A 20,966-nucleotide genomic window follows, 5' to 3' on the forward strand; every position below is an offset into this window, starting at 1 on the left:
GGTCTTCCTATACAGAATGCTGCATGGCCAAACGGACCTGGACTGGAAGTCTGCAACTCTGCATAATCCTGATTGCTTAGTGCTTCAAAGCCTATAACTCCGTATTATGTCGTTTTCATCTAATCAAAAAAAGTTTTGGACATTTGTTTATATCAGAGGTTCTCAAACTGGGGGTCGGGAACCCTCAGGGGGGTTGCGAGGTTATTAGGGGGGGGGGGGGGGATCACGAGCTGTCAGCCTACATCCCAAACCCCACTTTGCATCCAGCATTTATAATGGTGTCATAAATTAAAAACACTTTATATATTTAAGGGGGAGGAGGGGGGTGGTCACACTCAGAAGCTTGTTATATGAAAGGGTCACCAGTACAAAAGTTTGAGAACCACTGGTTTATATAATATTGAAAAATGAAATGAGTCATGACATGTATAACTTCCTTGAGAAAATACTGAACTAAAACAGACGTTCTGATGCTCAGTATTGTAGTTACATATATTAGTAGAACAGCCATTGCAATTTTACTTTTTATCTGTACATTAAATTAATCTACACATCTACAGCCTTATGTAACCACAATTTGAATACGGTAACTAAAGTTAAACGTAATGTGGAGTGCATTAACAAAGTTTTTAAAACATGGAACTAACTAGTTTTTCCTGGGGCAGTAAAAAAGCCCCATGATTTTACCTGGTAAAAATCACCTCTGGTAAATCCCATCCCATCCCTGGGCTTTGGAAAAGGGTTAAAAAAGTTATGGAAAACAATATGGGTCACTTCCTGCTTAAAGAAGAGAGGCTGACCTAGAGAATTCCAGCCCTCCCTTCCATCCAATGATCTACTCAATAGCAGATATTACAGCATTACAATTTATGCTGACAAGTCATTTTACAAATGGAAAATCAGAGGCAATATCGTATTTTAAAGAAATCTGAAGAATGTACTTTATCTGTTACCTTACTCCCCCAAGGTTTTCCTCCACCTGGGAAAAATTATTTTGATAAGACTCAAAAATATATAGGAATACGGTCTGAATATAGCAGATTAAAGTTCGTTCCTCTAATAAGTGTTGAGAGTTACAAGGTCAATATAAATTTTCTGACATTTGTGAATTAAAAGAGATTTCACATTAGTGAGCACCATAGAAATGCTCATAAAATATTTCAAGAGCTTTACATTTTTACATCAATTTTCAAGTATTTAACACAGAAGTGCAGAGAAAGCTTTGAGTGCAAATGCCTTCCAGTCCAGTCACTATGGATTATTCAGATTTCATTTTTTTTTTTTTTTTAAAAGCAAAGAGGATACCTGGCTGACAACTGGACCTTAATAGTTTCAATTTATAAAGCAACCTTGCAGCTTTATAAAGCATGCCACAGGCCAGACAGTGGCTGCCTGAATGATCAGCCAATTAAACCCAAGACTGTACAAGTGATTAATTAAAGATGTTAATAAGTACATTCTCAACATGCTTATACCTGACTTCATAAGGAGGCACAAAAGGAAATGTGGCTCAAAGGACTCAGGAGAGGGGTTGGAGCTCCTTGTTTTCACCCCAGGTTTTACATCTGTACTTGGGCAGTTGAAGCATGAAATGGAGTAGGGAATAGTGTAATTGTTACTGACCACGTTGTCATCTTCCTGCTTGTCTAGCTAAACACATGTACATTGTCTTACTGACACCTCGGACTTGACAAGGTGGGATTTTCAAAGGCACCCAACTCCCATTTGAAAAGTCTCCCCTTACATAGATGTGCTATTAGTGACCGGTTCTCCATCACTAGAAATCAAATGAAGATCAGCTTGCATTCAGACAACTTCAATCTACTTGATTTAGACAGCCAGCTAATTACACATTCTGCCTGTCCTGTTGCTGCATACAACTTTTTGTTTGATTTATGTTGTTCCTGTGTTTTTAATAAAATATATATTTTTAAAAACTTCTTTAGCAATGTAGGGCAGGGAGAGAAGAGAGGCTAGATGCTAATTTTAAGAGGTCTTGGTTTGGAGTAACACAATTAATCTTTAAATAAAAAAAGTTAAAAGAGAGACAGGGTAAAATGCTCTACACATGAGCAGCCCAAGTCACCTTAGAAACAAGAGCATGGGAGGAAGGGAGTTCAGAGCCACACTTCTCATCCACTGAAATTACAGCACTGAAATGCAATTTTATGGCTTATATTACTACAAACTGGCTGTGGATTTAGGTGTATGCCACACACAGGGTAAGTTTTCAGTTCTCTGGAACTCTGCAGCCAGAGTATTATGCGGACACACAATATAACACTCATTAGAATGGCACAGTGTCAACAGAAAGCTGTGATGTAAAACAAGTGTTGCATTTCGGATACAAAAAGTGATTTGAAGCAGTGCACTTCATTCCATGCCCAGCTGTAATTAGCCAGGTTTGCAGCTGATGTGATGCAACCCAGACCAGTGACAGGTAACAAGATACTCTGTTAGACACAGTGGGTATGCCTAAACTGCAATGAAAAACCGGCAGCTGGCCCGGATCAGCTGACCCAGGCTCACAGGGCTTAGGCTGCATGGCATAAAACTGCAGCGTAGATGCTCTGGCTCTCGAGGGTTAGAGCTCTGGGGCCTTCCCTCCTTGCGAATGTCTCAGTGCCTGGGCTCCAGCCTGAGCATCTATGCTGCCACTTTATAGCCCCCAGCCCAAGTCAGCTGACCTGGGCCAGCCATGGGTGTTTTATTGCACTGCAGACATACCTACCCCCAGTCTTGTCACTGGCAAGTGCACCCCAAAATGCTGAAACTGTCAATTAGCTGCTAACGCATATTTTCTGTTTTGCGGTGCCTGGCTAATCAATTGGAATCTGTTAGCTCTTACGTGAATGGCCCTCAAGCCCACTTTTTACACTGTGACATCAACTCATTTTTCTAGAATGTAGTAACTGACTGGAAAAAAAGATAAGTAACTGAGCAGGTACATTCACTATCCCCATTCTATACATGCCATCACAGCACAGTGAAGGGGCTGAGTGCCTTAAAGAGCAGATGCAGAACCCTACCTTTACTTCCCAAAATGCTTTTGGCTTTCAAAATCTACCATAGGGGAAAAAAAAAAGATTTTCTTGGGCCCAATCCTGAAACCTACTGAATGCCTCCAGCAAGGTGCTGAGCAGCTTCAGTTCCCACTGGGGACAATGGGACTTGAGGATGCTCAACTTCACTGTCAATTCATGTGAAACATTCATGTTTTGAAACAGACTATTTAAATGGGAGGCTGATGCTCTGGTTCTGATAACGAAAGGGCGAACACAGCCCCACAATGTGTCACAAAATTACCACATTAGTTATAGGGAGCATGGAACAGACTTCAGATATTAGGTTTGCTTCCATATCAAGCTGCAGTCTTGACATTAGCAGAGATGTTTTCTAAGTGGGTGGTTACTACTTACCTTTCACCAAAAGTTCTAGGAACTAGTGTGCACTTGGGGCGGGGCAGAGAAAAGCAACAACAACCAGAATTCTTATCTATCACCTACCTTCCTGCAAATCTGAGGATCTCTCACCACATTACTCCTGGGGGAATTCTGCGCCAAAAAATTAAAAATTCTGCAAAATTCTGCTTTATTTTGACAAATAAAATATGAAATATAATCACACTGGTTTCAATTATTTTGGTAATATATTTAAACTACAATACAATGGATGGAGAATGGGAGTTTGGAGCATTGGGGGAAAACCCCAACCTCCCCTGTCTAATAGTAGTGTAATGTAGCTACTCTGAAACCTGTAGCTAGTATTGACCATTTACTTCTAGTTATTAGTCAACAAATATATGCAGCCATACGCTCCATGTTACATCATATGCAACCGAAGAGCAAGTGAGGGCTGGGGACTCAAACTCACAATTTATATTAGCTACTGACCATCTCCAGAAAGGTCAGTAGCAAACAGTTCATGGAGCACATTTTGATAGGAAATTTTTTCAGTTCAAAAATTTAGACCAATTCTAATCACTAAAGCACCGTAAGCATTTATAAGGCCACACTGTCCTTTACAACTGACCACTCTGGCAATGTAAAGGAGCCTTAAAATTTTTACACCTGTTTTATACTCCTGGGGGGAATTCACAGAGAACAATGGGAACAATTCACTAAGCGGGCAGACTACTACATACTGCTCTGCCTGAGGAAGCCTGCCCCGTGCCCTCCTCAGAAACACCCCAAAGCCCTGCCCCTCCATGCCAAACGTGCCGCAATAGTGAGCAAGAGGGACGGTGTCTCTCTCTCACACACACAACTGCCCAGACCAACCTCCATACCCCCTGAAGTCATTTTTCTGCAGGGAAGCAAAGAAATCTGCAGGGGCCATGAATTCTGCGCATGTGCAGTGATGCAGAATTCCCCCAGGAGTACCACATGCATTCAGAATAATGCAAGCCAACAGACACAGCAGGTGGAGTTATCCTTGTACTATATTCCAACTCCTAATGTCAAAATATTATGAGTAATATTTTCTCCATAACAAGCTTGCTTAACCCCAGTAGGCAATCAAGAACCTGGTGAGCATTAGCAAATAAAAACATAGCCAGCAAGCACCTGTAATTGCATACTAAATGTCCATTCAACAGAACCAAACCTCAGAATGTAGTAGGTACTACCGATAACCATTTATGTGGCATCACTATAGTATATGGGTTCACTTTGCATGTTTCAGTGAAGGCCAGTACAGGGAGCACATATTTATGGTTGCACTGTACAGCCACATTTGCTGGATTCACTTAGTACTTTATGCAATGGCCCTGCTAGGCTGCAGCTCCTCTAAAGATCTTATTCAAGTCTGATTGGTGTCACAATTATGCAATTCTTCAGGAATTATTTCCCTCAAAACACAAAACCACCATTTAATTTAGACCAAAAAAAAAAAAAAAAAATCTAACAGTGCCACAGTTAGATGACATAGGGAAACGCAGAGAGCCTGTTGGAGGTCAAGCATGAGGTACAGTGAGAACTGTATAGATCCTCTAGACTTGTACTAGCGAAGCTGTGTTTGGAGGATTGGACAGCCCCTGCCCACACTGTACATGGCTAAATTCAAAGCTCTAAGGTTAAGTATTCCCTTCTATTGACTTGAAAAAGGAAACGCAGGCAACTAAGATTCACAAACTATTTAGTCTCAAAGAGCATCACAAATGATTTACAAGTGTCTCCTTGAATCACACAGCTCAAAACAGCAAACTACATTTTACCTCTTAAATCTGCCAGCAAAAACAGGACTTTTTTGTACTTTGCTATAATTGGACTGAGCATTAGACCAACTGCAGTTCATAGCAAGACACTGCCCAAAACCAAGGGCAACAGGACAATATGAACAGTAAAGGAAGTGATTTGCTGTATTACAGAGGATTCAGTGTTCTCTTAATACTTCCCTAATGGTGTTAGTGTTGGTACTGGAGGGAACACAGTCTGTTAGAACGGGGGCTAGGAGTCCAGACTCCTGAGTTCTAGGGTATGTTTATACTGCCCACGTTACAACACGGCCACGCTGTGACGTGGGCGGTGTAGACACGCTTTATTGCCGAGGGAGAGCTCCCCTGGCAATAAAAACCCCCCACCCCTAAACAAGCAGTGGTAGCTTTATCACCGGGAGTCATCGTTGTCTATACTGGCACTCAGGGGGGTGTTTTTTCACACCCCTGAACCACTAAAGTTTTAGCACTGAAAGTGTCAGTGTAGACACGGGATTGGCCTTATTAGCCACCTGAGGACCCATAACTCTCATGGAAGATGCTCATACTCGGTAACGAGTGATTGCCCATCACATCACAGACACAGCATAGTCTCAGCTCTGACACTCACTCATTGCAGGACTTTGTCATTTCACTACATTATGCCTTTTTTCTCTCTGTAATATGGGTCTCGCTGTCACAGGTGAAGGCAAGACTTAATTCTGTAAAGTGCTTTGAAATCTTTAGATGAATTATAGAAGGTATTCCTACCTAGAAACTGAGGGCAAGATTCTGAACTCATTGAAATCAATGGTAAAACCTCCCACTGATTTTGACAGGATAGGATTTCACTGAAATCCTTTTCTTCTCAACAGGTTACTGATGAGTGTGAAAAACTTTGAAGAAGCCAACACATTTTCCTCCACTCTCCTCTCAGAGATAACGGTTTCATGACAATCATCTGAACAGAGGGTAGAGGGAGTACATGCCTTTACATATGGTGCCTCTGAAATCAGCTGTCTCTTACAAAAGGTGTTTTACCTGCTTCCTAGGAGAGTAGCACATTCTATAAGACAAGCCACCCGAGCAGGCTAAGAGGAAGAATGAAAACAGCTAGCCAATTGCTAGTGATTTGGTCCCCCAAGCTGAAAAGGAGCTGGAGCTTGAGCTTCCCCTTGTTTTACTTTCAGACTTTTGACACTGAAATGATGATAATCACAGCACCAAAAATTTATGTATCTAAATCCATGAATCCCTTTAAAATGCCATTCTGATCCACTTGCCACAAAGTTATCCAGTAATTCTGTTGCTCAGTGGCTGGACAGTAAAATCAAAATCTAATTTGCGAAAGAAAAGCTGGTAACACTATTTTAAGGTGCACTGTGTATTTTACCCCTAGGTTCCTGAGCAGATCTGACACTATTCTGGGGAAAAGTCCTTCACAAGAGCTGTCAGACAGCCCAATGACACGCCGAAGGTAAAAGCATGGACTAAAAAACAAAACAAAACAAAAAACCCAAACCAGTATTCTAAGCAAAATTATAGTTGGGCAGTGGGCTAAATCATGATTCTTTTACCAAGCAAACACGAGATTACAGAGATAGCAAAGAGGAAATACACATCTAGTCTCCAGGGTTTCCCTTGGGGCAAAATGTGTTACATGTTCCCAGAGCCAAATGATTTTTGTGTTTGATCCAAGACAATGTCCTTTTGGAATACAGAAATACACCAACAAAATTCAGGAGCTATTAGGGCTTGGGAGTGGCAGGGGATTGGCCCTGCAAGACATTCATTAACAAACAAACAACAAACAGTACTTTAAGAATCACACATAAGAGGCTATTAACATGCATGCACACAGGTGTGGGGTTTTTGTTTTTTTTAAAAAACACTCACTCCAATTTCATGCTTCAGGTTATATGCACTACATGCCATATTTTTATAGGAAACAGTCATTTTTCTTGATTTCAGTCTCAAGTTTTCCCTTCTTAACTCTGCTCCTCCATTCATCCAAACGACAGATGTTATCAGAATGCCTCCAACCACATTTTTCCACTGTTTCCAATACAACAGCTCTGAGGTGAGAGGGCTTTAATTTACAATGAAAGAAAACATTTCATCTTGCCTCTTCATTTGCTTCCCACCAATGCACTTCAAGGACCTGGTTCCACATCTGAATCCATCTTATGGCACAAATATAGGCTTCTTCTGAGTCTGATTTGAATTAACTGCTGCCAGTTTAATTAGAAGTTACAATCAGATGACTAACATCCCTTGAACCTAGGTTTTTCATATGCAAGCAGTCAGTTAAGTTCTCTGTTCTATCAAGAGACAGACCACCTACTACTGTACCTATGAAGGTACCTCTACAGCACCTGACCTGCTACATTTCAAGAGCAAAAGATCTTGCACTATAAACCTACAAGTCGGGTTACCCAGAGCAGGTAAAGATAATATGATCACCGATAAAAGTGAGGCAACAATTGTTAATTGATGTAATTAGTCCTTATATTCAGGTCCAGGGGAATCTTTAGGTACAACTCAGTACACAAAGCCACAGAAGCAAGTTGTTACCCTTGCCCTACATCAATATTTTCCCTAAAGGCATATTCTAACTCATCAGATATCTCCTAATAAGTTTACCCATTTTAGGTTACAATATGACATCAAATCCCAGATCTAAGAAAGAAATACTGTACAGAAAATCTGTTTCCAAGGAAAAAGAAAAAAAAAAAAAAAAGACTTATCACTACTTTCCCCACAACGTTATTTCTAATGATCTCTCTTCATCTCCTGTTTCCATCGCATATATTGGAGTTGGAATGACATTCACAAACTGAAAAGAGCAGGTAGAAACATTAACTCAATCAATCAAAGGCAGGAAGGGAAGAGCATCTATACCAGTCCTCTAAGACCACATAGCTTTCCACAGCCACACACAACGATACAGAATTATCTGCTACTGTATTATTACAGTCCTTTTCATTCCTAGACCCTGCACAGTAATTCTGAAGAGCTGTCCAGCAGAAAACTATCCCAACTGGCTTTGACTATATGGACTGCACTCAGAAAAGAAGTGGAATTTTCTACATTCACCGAGTTCCATTTTTAAAAAGCTACAGACCATGATGCTACAGTCCTTCAGCTGTGGTCTCAAAGAATTCAACTCTGCTTCCACTTTCATCAACTTGCATCACACTGTAAACTCCATAACTCATAATAATTATAAATAAATCTACACTTTTGCACTTTGTTAAGTATTAACATGCAAGCTCTAATGACAGTAACTCTGGGGAGTCAATATTTAATAACTGGACTGGAAGTTTGACAAAATATGGCCACTCTGCTGCTAGTCTTATATACTATATCATCCAGATAACAGTTATCTGAAACACCTTATTATCCAAAACAGAATCAAGTCTCAAGTTATATGTCACAAAGAAAATGCTCACTCATCCAAACTTATATTCGATGTCTCCCTGTATCAAGGGTGTTCCAGTTTTTTAAACAAGCATAGTTTATAACAGAGCCCCATACAGCCTACTCACAAAATATCCAAACAACTGGATCAGCATTAGAAATAGTGTGTTGGTTGGTTGGTTTTTAAAAAACACTGTAACAAACAGGAATTGAATCCACTCATCCAATCAGTGATTTCCCCCTAGCCATAAAAATCCAGAAATCCTGAGGCAGCTTTGAAGGAAGCTAGAAGAGCCTCTTCAGAGGTAGTGCTATACTTTTTTGCCCCAAAGCAAAATAAAAAGACAAAAATAAAATCAAATCATCCCATTACAGATAAGTAACTTGTCCATTAGCCATAGTTGTAAAGAGTTGCACTGATGCCTTCTGATAAGTCTCCTGTAGCTTAGTGACAGGTTAACAGTACTTGCAAATAAATCTCCATTGGAGTGGAACATCTTCAAGCTTCTTATGTTAAAGTTTAACTAGTGCACCTGAAGCTAGCAATATTAATTATGTTCTTATGGCCCTAAATTCCATTTGCTTGACCCAATATTTAAAGAAGAAAAAGCCTGTTTTAAAATGACGAGAACAGCAAGAGACACTGTGTCACCGGATTCTGTGGGTCTATCCGTAAAGTCACAGGTTAGGTTGCGAAGCTGATGTGTCGCTAATGACAAACCAAAGAATACAGCCGTTCTCCAGTGTCTTTATGGCTCGTAAAGTGTTTAGTAACACAGCAATCCCCAGCAGATTATCTAGGCTGCATTTGATAAGATTATTTCAACCCCACAAGACAACCTGAGAATTACACGGGCTATATTCTGAGTTAATAAACTACTCACCCTTGTGGTTCACAGAGGTACCAGATGCAGAATATATTTAACAGTTACATGAATAAGTAACTATCAAAACATTTTTTTTACTCTGATATCATGCATATAATCACAAATTAAATCATCACTATTATGGGAAAACATTATTTCCTCTATACTACCATTCTGCTGCAATATTTCTAATTCCAGGACGAGTCCTTTACAATGTTCTTCATGAAAGTGTGGCTGTGTAAATTGTTAACAGGGGCACTATCAGCTTAGATTTGGCTCAAAGTTTAAATTTTGTAAGATCTCTAAATGTATCTCCACAAGCTTTTATTTTGAATCCAGCTGAAACAGTTGTTTTTAAATAAACAGTTCCCATTCAGTGTTTCAAATGTAAACACTGCAAAAGTAAGACCCTGAAAAAGAAACTGACTTACACAAAAGTGAAATTGACTACATTGATTTTAGATGCCCAAGCAAAGAGAAATAAAAAAACTGAAGCACACACATATCATGTGAAATGGAATTTTGAAGCTTTCATTTTTAATACCTTATGGTGTTATTAGTGATAGACAATAGCTTGTTTACATATGATTTTTAATTTGACAAGGTCTCTTAATAAAATGTTTAACAATAGTCACTTTAAAGCTTGCTTTGAAAGCCTTCAAAAAAGATCACCAATACCATCTAGTTAAAAAAACCTTGATCTGTTAGTTAACACTACCACTACCAACCACTGCTATGCTCTTCAATAAAGTATCACTGAAGTTCAAGATGGAAAGTTAACTATCAGGTCAGCTCCTCCAACCCCTGGCCATTGTTCTCCACTGCTGACACAGAGACTCATCCAATCTGTACAACATACAAATAAAGGTACTTCCACTGCTTCCCTTGCGAGACTATGCCACCCTATGGCATATATCAAAGGCAGAAAGAAACTTTCTGATATTCAAGCTACATTTTCCCTTTCTTAATTTCACCCCATGGTTCCTGGCAATAGGGCCCAGAATCCGACTGTAGCATGTATTTATCACCTCATTCTCAAACCATCTGAACTTCATATCAGCAGACATTTTATTTACCTGGTTATGGGAGACAAATAATCCAGGCCATGGTGTCAGACCCAAAGCTAAGATTTCTGCCATGTCAATTTTGAAGCTCCCTCAGTTCTTCTCACTTTGGGGTTGGCAGCCCCTTACTACTTTTAACAGGAAAGGGGGTGAACACCAGAAGGGTTTAGCAGAATACAGGCAAAAGTTTCCAGTCATCTCTGCCTATAAAATAACCCAGGAAGACCTTCAAAGCCCTCTGACACTAAGAGTGACCAGCTACTCTAGGTAACGCTGACTCTACAGTGCTTTCAGGCATTATTTCCTGGAGAAAAGTGCTCAGTTGCAGTAGCTGATGGCAGATTGAGGGCTCCAATCCTGGGCAACTGTGCCCCGAATTCCCCTTCTCACCACCAGCTTTGCAGTGATAGGCTCCCTCTGATGCTGCTGCCCACCCTGGCCTGTTACCCACCACTCTTGGGCTGTTGCTAATTGCTGGTACCTGGGAAACTAAAGTGAGTGGAGGCTATATGCAGGTAACATAATGCAGCCCATACCACCCTCCCCCCCAGTTGCTGCCTTGGGTGCAGTCTGTGCTCAGGCACCCCTTGTTCCTGGAGGGCCCAGCACCCAGCTGCCCCTTGGTCTGCAAGGCCTCTCCCCTGGCTCCCACCAGTCTGCACAGGGCACGTGTGTGTGTGTGTCGGAGGTATCAATGCTCAAGCACCACTCAGTCTGGGGGGTCCATGCGCCCCTTGACTTCCAAATGCCCCAGCACTGGGGGGGGGTAAGCCCCCCTCCCTTTATCAGAGGGGAGCTGCCCCAGCAGGAGGCGGCCCGGGCCTAGGGGGAGGTGCTCAGTCTCCTGGGCAGTCCGTAACACCCCTCCCCCCCCCGAGCGCTGGCACCGCCGCCTCATGCTGGGGCGCCGCGCCTCGGGGGGGGCCCAGCTCGCAGCGGGGCCCGGCGCCCCCAGATCCGAGCCACACCCCGGGAGGTGCCCGCTGCCGTGCAGCCTCCCCCGGGGGGAGCCGGGCCCCGCAGCCCCAGCAGCTCCCGCGGGCCAGTCTCCCCCACGCCCGGCCCGGAGCCCCGCGGCCCGGCTGTCCCCTCCCCCCCGCGCGCTCCCTCCTCACCTGCACATGATCCGCCATTTTGCTCCATTCATGCTCCTCTCTCCTCCCCCCGGCCGGGCCGCCGCGCCTGCGCGCTGCACCTTCTAGCTCCCGCACTTTGCGTAAAGGACCCCGCCGCGCTGGCGGCGGGGTTTAGAGAATGGCGCAGCCCGCTGCGGCGGCGTAAGCGACGCAGTAACGTCGGCGGCTAAGAGAGGAGCGGGGGGAGGGACGGGGACTAGGCTTTGTTTACATGGCTCTTAAAGGGGCCGCGCACTGCAAAGGCAGCGCCGGAGCAACAGGCCGGGACCGGGCTGTGAGCCAAAGGGGCAGCCTGCCCTGCACCCTCCGCTTGCCCCGTGCCGGGGGCACTGTCCTGGCTCTGCATCTGACCGTGCACTACACCCCCAGCTAGCCCTGTGCTGGGGGCAATGCCCTGCCACTGCACCTGGCATTGTCCTGCCCCCTCCCCTGCCTGCCTCGTGCCAGGGTCACTGCCCTCCCACTGCATCTGGCCTTGTCCTGCCCTCCCTCCCACAGCAGTGTGCCAGGGTCACTGCTTTGCCACTGCATCTGGTCCTGCACTGCGCTGCTCACCTGCCTCATGCCAGGGGCACTGCCCTCCCACTGCATCTGGACCTGCCTTGCACCCTCCCCCTGCCCCTGGCCAGGGGCATTGCCCTCCTACTGCATCTGGCTTTGTCCTGCACTCTCCCCCACAGCCGTGTGCCAGGGTCACTGCTCTGCCACTGCATTTGACTGTGCACTGCACCCTCATCTGCATCTGACCATGCACTGCATCTCCAACTAGCCCCGTGCTGGGGTCACTGCCCTGCCACTGCATCTGGACCTGCCCTGCACCCTCCCCCTGCCCCGTGCCAGGGGCACTGCCCTGCTACTACATCTGGCTCTGTCCTGCACTCCCCACCGGGTGTGTGCCTGGGGCACTGCTGTACCACTGTATCTTACCATGCACTGCACTGCCTACCCCAGCCCAGAGCTGAGACACCCTCCTCACATACGCAGCTCTTGTAATGTACCTTAGTCCTCACCTATGCACTCTCATATTCCCTTGGCTCTTCACTCAGCAACACTGAGGTATTTGCACCCTGATCTGTACCCTCCCCACCACACACACACACTATTCCAGCCCTTCCTACCCCAGTTTGTTTAATGCACTTTACCAAGCCCTACAGTACAACTCCTCTCCCCCTTGCTATCCAGCCCTACATTGCTCCTCTATCCTGACTTACAGGACCCAGCTGCTTTTTCTGTCCTGAGGCCATACACAGCTCTGATGAGACATCTTAATTGTGACTGGCAATTTCCAATCCAAACTGCATATTGGTTCATATGGAAACATCTCTATTATCATTGTTGTTTTGTTGGTTGCTGTTTATTTATAAAGTACCATACATCTACACCCCTTAGAACCGCTCCTCTACCTAAAATCAGATGTGACCAGCTGGCTGTTTTGTTTCTGAAGTCATTATAAATCCAAGAGACATTACCTCTGCCATGCTGGTTGTGAGCCTAGCCTGGCTGATACCATCTCTCTGTCTATTAATTTAAGCACATGGCATTACCAAGCATTTCAGGATCTTTATCAGCACCAGAGACGGCATGCATGGAAAGAAAGGGGATTTTTACTTTTTAATTTGCCCTATTCTCCTTCCCATTTCCCCCTTGCCCAACACACACACATTCGCTAGTTTCAACCAAATCATGACTCCACAGACAGGGATGATGCAAACTTTGGTGCCCCCTCATGGTTCCAGATTGAATATCGGCTATGATGCAAGATGTTTGTATTATTTAGACAACATTCTCACCTGGGGAAGGAATAGATGACAGTGGTGGATGGAAATACTTCCCTGATGGATTGTATTTTCTAACGGACAACCTATCCTAAATTCTCAATTACTGCAGGACAATCTTCACTCATTCATATATTTGCTTTCCACAACCAACTCCCTGTATAACTTTCCATGAGTGATGTACCCGAATGCTTGGCTGCTAATATCTAAATTGTATCGTTAAATGTATTAATCGTATTTGGGTTATTGCTGATTGTGTACTACATATATTGCATTACTTTCAAACCAACCGTTGTACTTTTGAATAGAGGCACTGTCTCATGCAGTGACCAAGATGCAACAATAGGTAGAGAACTATATGATTCCTGATAAATGAATTAACATCGGGAACTTCCGGGTGACAATGTTCAAGAGTGCAGAAGCTCATGGTGCCAGCACAGAACTCACTGGGAAAAGGAGCTCAGGGAAGATGTTGGGGAGTGGCTGCTTGCAGCCAAATTTTCACACACAGCCTCTAAGTTTAGGTGACTAATTTTGGGTGCCTAATCTGAGACATCTTGGGTCTGAGCTGTAGAGGGGCTGAGCCTTTACAACCCACAGTCATTTGAGTCGGAGCTGTGGGTACTCATCAAAACTGGAGTCCAGGAGGTATCTCACATTGGGCATTCCAAATCAGAGGCCATTACTGAAAATGTTGGCTTTACCCTGTACTATGTATGGCCCTGTAGCCCCCAACTCTGAGCTGCATGCAGCTTTAGCTAAGTCTCAAATTTTTAAAGCAAAAGGCAAACAAAACAAATCCTAGCCTCATGTCCTAGGAACAGATTATTCAGCCATCTATCTATCTATCTATCTATCTATCTATCTATCTATCTATCTATCTATCTATCTATCCCATCAACACAGTATCCAGATGCCATATACACAACTCAGAGGTACAGCAAAGGATCAGACTTTCACCCCTTCCTTGTTTTATGCCACTTTCACAAGTGCATCTCCTCCCTTTTCTATTTCCCCCTCCCTCTAATGAGTTGAGAGTCCTTTTGTTGCTGGGTTGTGGCATGATTTTGCTATGTAGCCATGTGCTTTATTTGTCTGGCTGTTTTTTTAGGTTTGAAATGCTTTGTATTTGCTCTTCATTGCACGGCATTTATAGACCCATCACGGCAGGCACCCTGCGAATAGACAGCAGTAGTTGCAACTCCATTTTAACTTCCTTCTTGGTATCTCTTTTCTGTCTCATGTCAGGTTTACAGGGCATGCGTGGGCAGAATAGGAGCTTGGAAGCAGTGAGCACAGGTATATGATGTATGTGGGCGAAGGTGAGATGAAGACTTTGATCATCAGAGTTTGTAGATCTGACATACGGGCTGTGGTACCCCCAACAATAAGCTCTGACCTTTTGCATTCTTGCCAGCCCCAGAAATCTTCCTAGCTCTGAACATAGCCCACCAACCATGAAAGATCTCAGCACTTTTAACTTCTGTACCACCCAGACTGCCTGTGCCTACAATCCTTGCCTCAACTGACACAGAGAGTAGTTCCCTTCCACCAATTTATCTCCTTTCCCTACACTTTCTTCCTGGAAAATTCTCCAAAGAACAGAGCAGCCCCACATCCAGCTGTCTTTCCTTCTTGAAAGAGCTCTATGATCACTCAAACTGCCCAAATGACCTTGATCTGGGGCCAGCAGGAACTTGAAAAGGAATCTGGGAAAGTCAAAGCAAAGTGAAGGGCAAGTAAATTTCCCCTCTGATCTGAGCAGCTCAGCAGGAAGGAGTCTGGCCTCAATTATCAAGTCTCATTCCAAACAAAAGCTAGAATGGAGGCCAGGGGCTGAACACACAGTGCTGCCTCCGGGAAAGGAAGAACAGCTGCTTGCTAGACTCCGTCAGGCAAGCTGTCACAGTCACACCTGCTGTCTCTGAGGGTGCCACCTGCACAACTGATCAGCAGAGATAAATACAAGCGGAGGGAGGATTTTTCTCCCTTCCCCGCAGGGATTGTGCTGGGCTGTGTTTGGAGGTGGAAGGTCCAGGATCGCTCTGTGGCTGCATACAGCAGTCGATCAACCTTGGGCTTAGCATCTGCGAAGACAAGATGGGCAATGGAGACTCCTGGGGCTGGGGGAGATCTCAGCAAAGTAGGGACAGCTGAGAAAGGAAGAATCAATGAGGAAGGGAGGTTGGAGAAAAGAAAGGAAACAGGTTGCCCTTATGCACAGGGAATAATACTTTGTGCCAGGAATAGCCCCTATGGAGCCAGTGACACTGCTTGTGGAGTAAGGTACTAATCAGTGTGGTAGTGAATCAGAATCAGGCCATAAGGAGTGTGAGGGAGAGGGAAGGGATCCAAAGGAAAGAGAGGAGGGTGAGAGGAGGAAAGATAAAGGGAAGAGACAGAAAGAGAAAACCCCACTGCTTCTTTAAAATACTCCAGTGTTTCACCAACCGCACTCTGTCACTAATGCAAGAGCTGAGGCCTAGTTCTGATCTCCCTTACACCAGTGTAACTCCCTTGATCCCAATGGTACTGCTCCTGATTTATACCAGAATGAGACAGGTTGGAGACTTGTAGGGTTTGGGAGCTTACAGGAGAATGCGGCAATACTTTTAGGGTTTGGCTACACTTGGAGCTGGGGGTGTGATTCCCAGCTCAAGGAGACACACTTGTGTGAGCTCTCATCCGGCTAGAACACTAAAAACAGAGGGTAGCCATGGCAGCATGGGCGGCAGGATGGATTAGCTGCCCCGAGTACATCCCCAGCCCCATGGCACGTACTTAGGGCAGCTAGCCCGTCCCGCCACTCATGCCACGTTGGCTACACTCTCTTTTCAGCGTGCTAGCTCAATCAGAGCTAGCATGAGCATGTCTCCTTAGGCTGGGAATTGCGCCCTCAGCTCCAAGGGTAGGCGTACCCTTACAGAGAACCCTTAGGGGAAAGTCCCATAGAACTGGATAGATCACCTTTCTATAGGTGTTGTGAATCCCTCCGCTAGGACTGAATAGCGAATTCTGTCCCTGCTATAGAAGTCTATAGGATGGCTGAAAAACCTGGACAAAATCTACAAGGAGCTTTATCTCTATATAGCTCTTATTGCCATATATAGATAAAGAGGACGACAGGATAAGAGTGAGGGTGAAAGAGCAAAAAGATAAATGCAGAGTACTGGAGAGGAGGAGAGACTGAGGAGAAAGCAGGCCTTTCCATGTGCTTCCTCCTCACAAACCCACCCAGCTGACTATGAAGACAAGGCAAGATCCTTTTGCATTTATCTCCCTTTGCAATGCAACTCTCAATGGGAAGCATCTGTGGGACACAGATGGTCTCCGGAGGAGCCCAGCCAGGGCTGGATTGGATCCCTCCAAAGACATCCTCTTTCCTCTTGCTCTGTCCTGTCTGTTGATTGAAACCAGAGCCTGCCTGCCATGGGGGTGTGAGAAGAGGGCGGGGAGAGGAGGGCAGCTCATGCTGCTGGAGTTATTAGTGTTCGGCTCTGAGTGGAAACAAGAGGATCGGGATGTGGGGCTCCATCTGCACCCAGCTCACGCTTCCCAATGGATCAGAGGAGACGTGGTGCCCTGTTCCTTGCAGGGGAGAAGAGGATCCCGGAGATAGTCTGCAGGATGTTGCTACTGCTGGTGATGGGTCTGGCTTGGTCCTTCCATGGAGCCTCCTGCTTGCTGCATCCCACCAGACTCAAGTGGGCAGAAGAGGGTGCGGAAGGGCAGTGCCAGTGTGTGCCACAGCTGTGCCCTAGAGCCACAGCCTGCCCAGCAGGCTTGGTGCGTGACCACTGCGGCTGCTGCCTGGAATGCGGGAATGCCGAGGGGCAGCCCTGCGACCTGGATGGCAGTGGCACCTTCTATGGGAGGTGCGGAGAGAACCTGGAGTGCCAGCTGGACATCTAGGAGCTAGGCTATGGGGGGATCCCCAAGCCGCAATGTGTGTGCAGGTCCCAGGGGGCCGTGTGTGGCTCCGATCACATCACCCACCAGAACATCTGCAAGTTCCAGGAGGCCGTGCGTAAGAGAGAGAAGTGGAACCTCAGCATCACCAGTGAGGGGCCCTGCCAAGCAGGTAATGGCCCACCTCCTTGTTTGCCCTCTGCTGCTTGGGGAGAGACTGGGAGGGGGAAGGTGTCCCAGGGATAGATGAGGAATCCAGCCACTTTTCCAGCATACCTGGGGTGAGGTGAAGAATCCTCCAAGCCATGGCCAGATTCAATTGGCCAGGCATCTATCATTGGACAGCTTGGCTGGCTGGGAGGGCCCTTCAGGGATGTCTTTAGCATTCTGGGCCTCTCAGCAAGGCTGTTATTGGGCAGGTGGAGCCTCTCAATCTCTCCTTCTGCCAGCAAACCCTTTCACCTCCTTCCTTGATCAATCCACACAAGAGATCAGGGGACTTGAGTGTCTTAAAGGGCTTTCAGAGCTGTCCTGCAAATCTGATTTCCTTGTGCGCTGGGCTCCCCTGCAAGCTAGCTCCCCAACCCCCTCCCAGGCGTGCCTTAAAAGCCAGAGCCGGATTCCTTCAGGTGCTGATGTATAATGAAAGGAGGTTGGGCAGAGAGAATATTCAGGTGCATGTGTACATGAAAATCGAACACATCCATTCACCATCCCATGTACAGGCAGCTGCACTCCAGTTATGATTTATGTATATACCGTGTGTGTGTACCATATATATGGTCCATATGTATTGTTTGTATATATATATATATATATAGTATGCAAGTACCATATGGATATATGTACACAGTGTCTTATGTGCCATGTTATTGTATATGTGCATGTACCATAGGTTTATTGTATTAGTACTATATGTATGTACCATATGTGAATGTATGTACTGTGTATATCTGTATGTACCATAAGTAGATAACATACATATGTACTGTACATAAGTATATGGGGTCAGATCATCAGCTGAGATAAGTGATTGGAGAGGTGCTGATTTACCCCAGCTGGGGATATGGCACTTTAAAATGTGGTTATGTATACGCCACGTGTATTTGCTCATATGTATTGTATGTATCATATGTGGGGGTTAGGGACAGAAGGCCCATTTCTCCAACCCTTACTCACACCAACAGTAGCCCTTACTCATGCAAGTTTTCCCACTGACTTCCCTGGGGCTACTTCTGTGTGTAAGAGTTGCCTGTAGCACAGGGATCCTTTGGGATGAAAGGCTCTAGAGAAATGCAAGCTAATGGTAGTGATTATTATTAATGGCTAGAGATGGGCCAAAAGCCAAATTGCAGATCTGATCGCTCCCAGATTTCAGGGAAATTACAACCTGGATCCGAATCCGAACTCTGTGGCTCAGACCCATCAATGACACCTAAAATCAACAATGAATTCAGTGTATTTCTCACATTGTCTGTTTCCTCTGATACGGTGGGCTGGGATCAGGCAGAGGGCGTGGTTCATTGCCGCACTCATTACAATATAAGGTGACTTGTGTTATCTCCTAGCCATGTAGACTGACCAGGCAGAGTGAGTGGCTAGATAGGATAGGAGTAGCTGCTGCTTAATAAGATGCTTTGATTGTTTAAATCTCTGCCATGCTTCCTGCAGCAGCCTGTATGATTCTGGTTAGGGGAGGTTCATTTCTGTCTGGTGATGGAGGCGGGTTAGGTTCTGACCTCCTGAGCTTCTACAATCCTCGGCCTTTTGTCTGGATTCTGTGCAGTTCCCCAGATCAAGCACCATCCCCAAGACCAGGTAAACGTGTCGGGCCATGATGTGATCTTCATGTGTGAGGTCTTTGCCTACCCCATGGCCCTTGTGGAATGGAGGAAGGATGAAGAAGAATTTGATCTACCTGGAGATGATCCTCACATCTCCATCCAGGTGAGTGACACAGTCACAGCCCCACCTAGGCAAAGGGTCCCCCAGCTCCGCTCCACCCAGGTGAGGGTCCTTGAGGCAGCTCCATGCAGGTGAATGACCCTGACTCAGCTCCGCTCAGGTGAATGATCCCAACTCAGCTCAGCCCTCGTGAATGAGCCTGACATGCACCTCTGCCCATGTGCATCACACACTTATCTCCATCTCGGTGAGTCTCCTCCACGCTCAGTGAGAGCTGGAGGCCCTCTGGGTGTGTGCATTTTCCTGAACGGCCCAGCTTGGCGATCGACTGTGGGACTCATTTGCCCTATCTCTCTTCCTGCTCTCAGTCCAGGGGTGGCCCTTTGAAATATGAGCTGTCCAGCTGGCTGCAGATTGAAGGGGTGAGGATGGCGGATGGAGGCACCTACTTCTGCATTGCACACAACAAGCTGGGCAATGCCACTGCCAAAGCTACTCTTCTTGTCGCCAGTGCAGGTACCCTGTGTCCCTGCCCACTTTGTGTGCATGCAAGGAAACAGTCTCACGCTCTCAGTATGAGGCCTCCGGAAGGGCCCAAGCTCCATCCTTGACCCAAAGAATCAAAGGCAAGCCTGGTTGCAATGAAATGTTGGTTGTCATGGCTTCGTATGTCAGGGCAGGTTTATGCTGCCCTCAGTTACACCCGGGCAGCTCAGCTGACTTCAACTGAGTTGCATCTGTGTAACCATCGGGCAGGAGATCTGATATATTCCCTGGAAAACACCATGTTACACCGGCAGAGTTGCTGGAGAGGGGAGGGGTAGACACAGGGAGAAAGGAGGAGGGGGAAGGGAGAGAAGGCAATCGGGGATGAAGGGAAGGGGGACAGAAAGAGGGAGAAAGGGAGGTTGGGAGGGAGGGAAGGAGGCCTTTTGCAATGAAATCCTTGGCTCTGTCCCCATTTTTAGGGGAAACTGGAGGTGAAATGATAAGATCTGAGGCTGGGCCCCTGTCCCGCTCATTCCAGAGGAAGAGAGGTGGAGGGGGAGAGAGATTCGGGATGTGCCAGCCCATGTGCAGACAGTCTGCAGAGCTCCCCTGTGAGCCAGAGGCAGGGGCTAGTCTCATGTCCGCTGCATGGCATTCAGTGGGGAAAGGCCCGGGTCAGAAACACCCTCCCAAGATGTTACGCTATGGGCAGAGGCAGAAACTGGAACAATTGCTACAGAGCCCACCTGGGCTTCTCTTATCCCTTTCACTGATCCTGCCTCTCCCTTTCCTTTATCCCTCTTTCCTGCCCTGTGTGTCCTGCTGCAGAAGCTGCTCCCCCTTCCCTGTTTAGCTCCCCAGTGAACCCAGGAGAAGAGGCTCCCACAGCCAGTGAGGAAGAGGAGGATTACTCTGATTATTACTAAAGTGGTGCCATCCCTGCCCCCGGCTGACTGACCCTGCTGCAGAAATCAGAATGGGCCGCGTCAGGACAGGGGACGCAGATGAGCCCGGAGGGCAGGGCTTTTCCAGCTTCCTCTGACTGGTGCTGAGATGTCCTGGATCCTGTGATGCCAACAGCCATGGGCCAGGTCTCTCATGAAGGACATTAGGATATGGGCAAGAAGCTCCGAAGCTGACTCTCCTGCCACTGGCTTGCCTGGGGAATGGGTAAACGGACTCCTGAGGGTTAGGAAGTGCCCCTACCT

The 20,966-nt window shown here is 46.0% G+C and overlaps 1 protein-coding gene and 1 pseudogene across 2 annotated transcripts in view; one reads left to right on the forward strand and one right to left on the reverse strand.

Annotated features, from left to right (window-relative positions):
* Positions 1-11,697, reverse strand: part of XPO7 (exportin 7) — an 89,629-nt gene extending 77,932 nt beyond the window's left edge. For both annotated transcript variants that reach the window (XM_024217716.1, XM_024217715.1), the window contains exon 1: positions 11,660-11,697. In XM_024217716.1, coding sequence (XP_024073484.1) covers positions 11,660-11,677 — 18 coding nt within the window. In that variant the 5' untranslated portion in view covers positions 11,678-11,697. The remainder of the gene's footprint in view (positions 1-11,659) is intronic.
* Positions 11,698-17,013: 5,316 nt separating this feature from the next.
* Positions 17,014-20,684, forward strand: LOC112119144 (annotated as a pseudogene).
* Positions 20,685-20,966: the final 282 nt, after the last annotated feature.

The sequence above is a fragment of the Terrapene carolina genome, unplaced genomic scaffold (genome assembly GCF_002925995.2).
Source record: "Terrapene carolina triunguis isolate 2854851 unplaced genomic scaffold, T_m_triunguis-2.0 Scaffold53, whole genome shotgun sequence".
Taxonomy (NCBI): domain Eukaryota; kingdom Metazoa; phylum Chordata; order Testudines; family Emydidae; genus Terrapene; species Terrapene triunguis.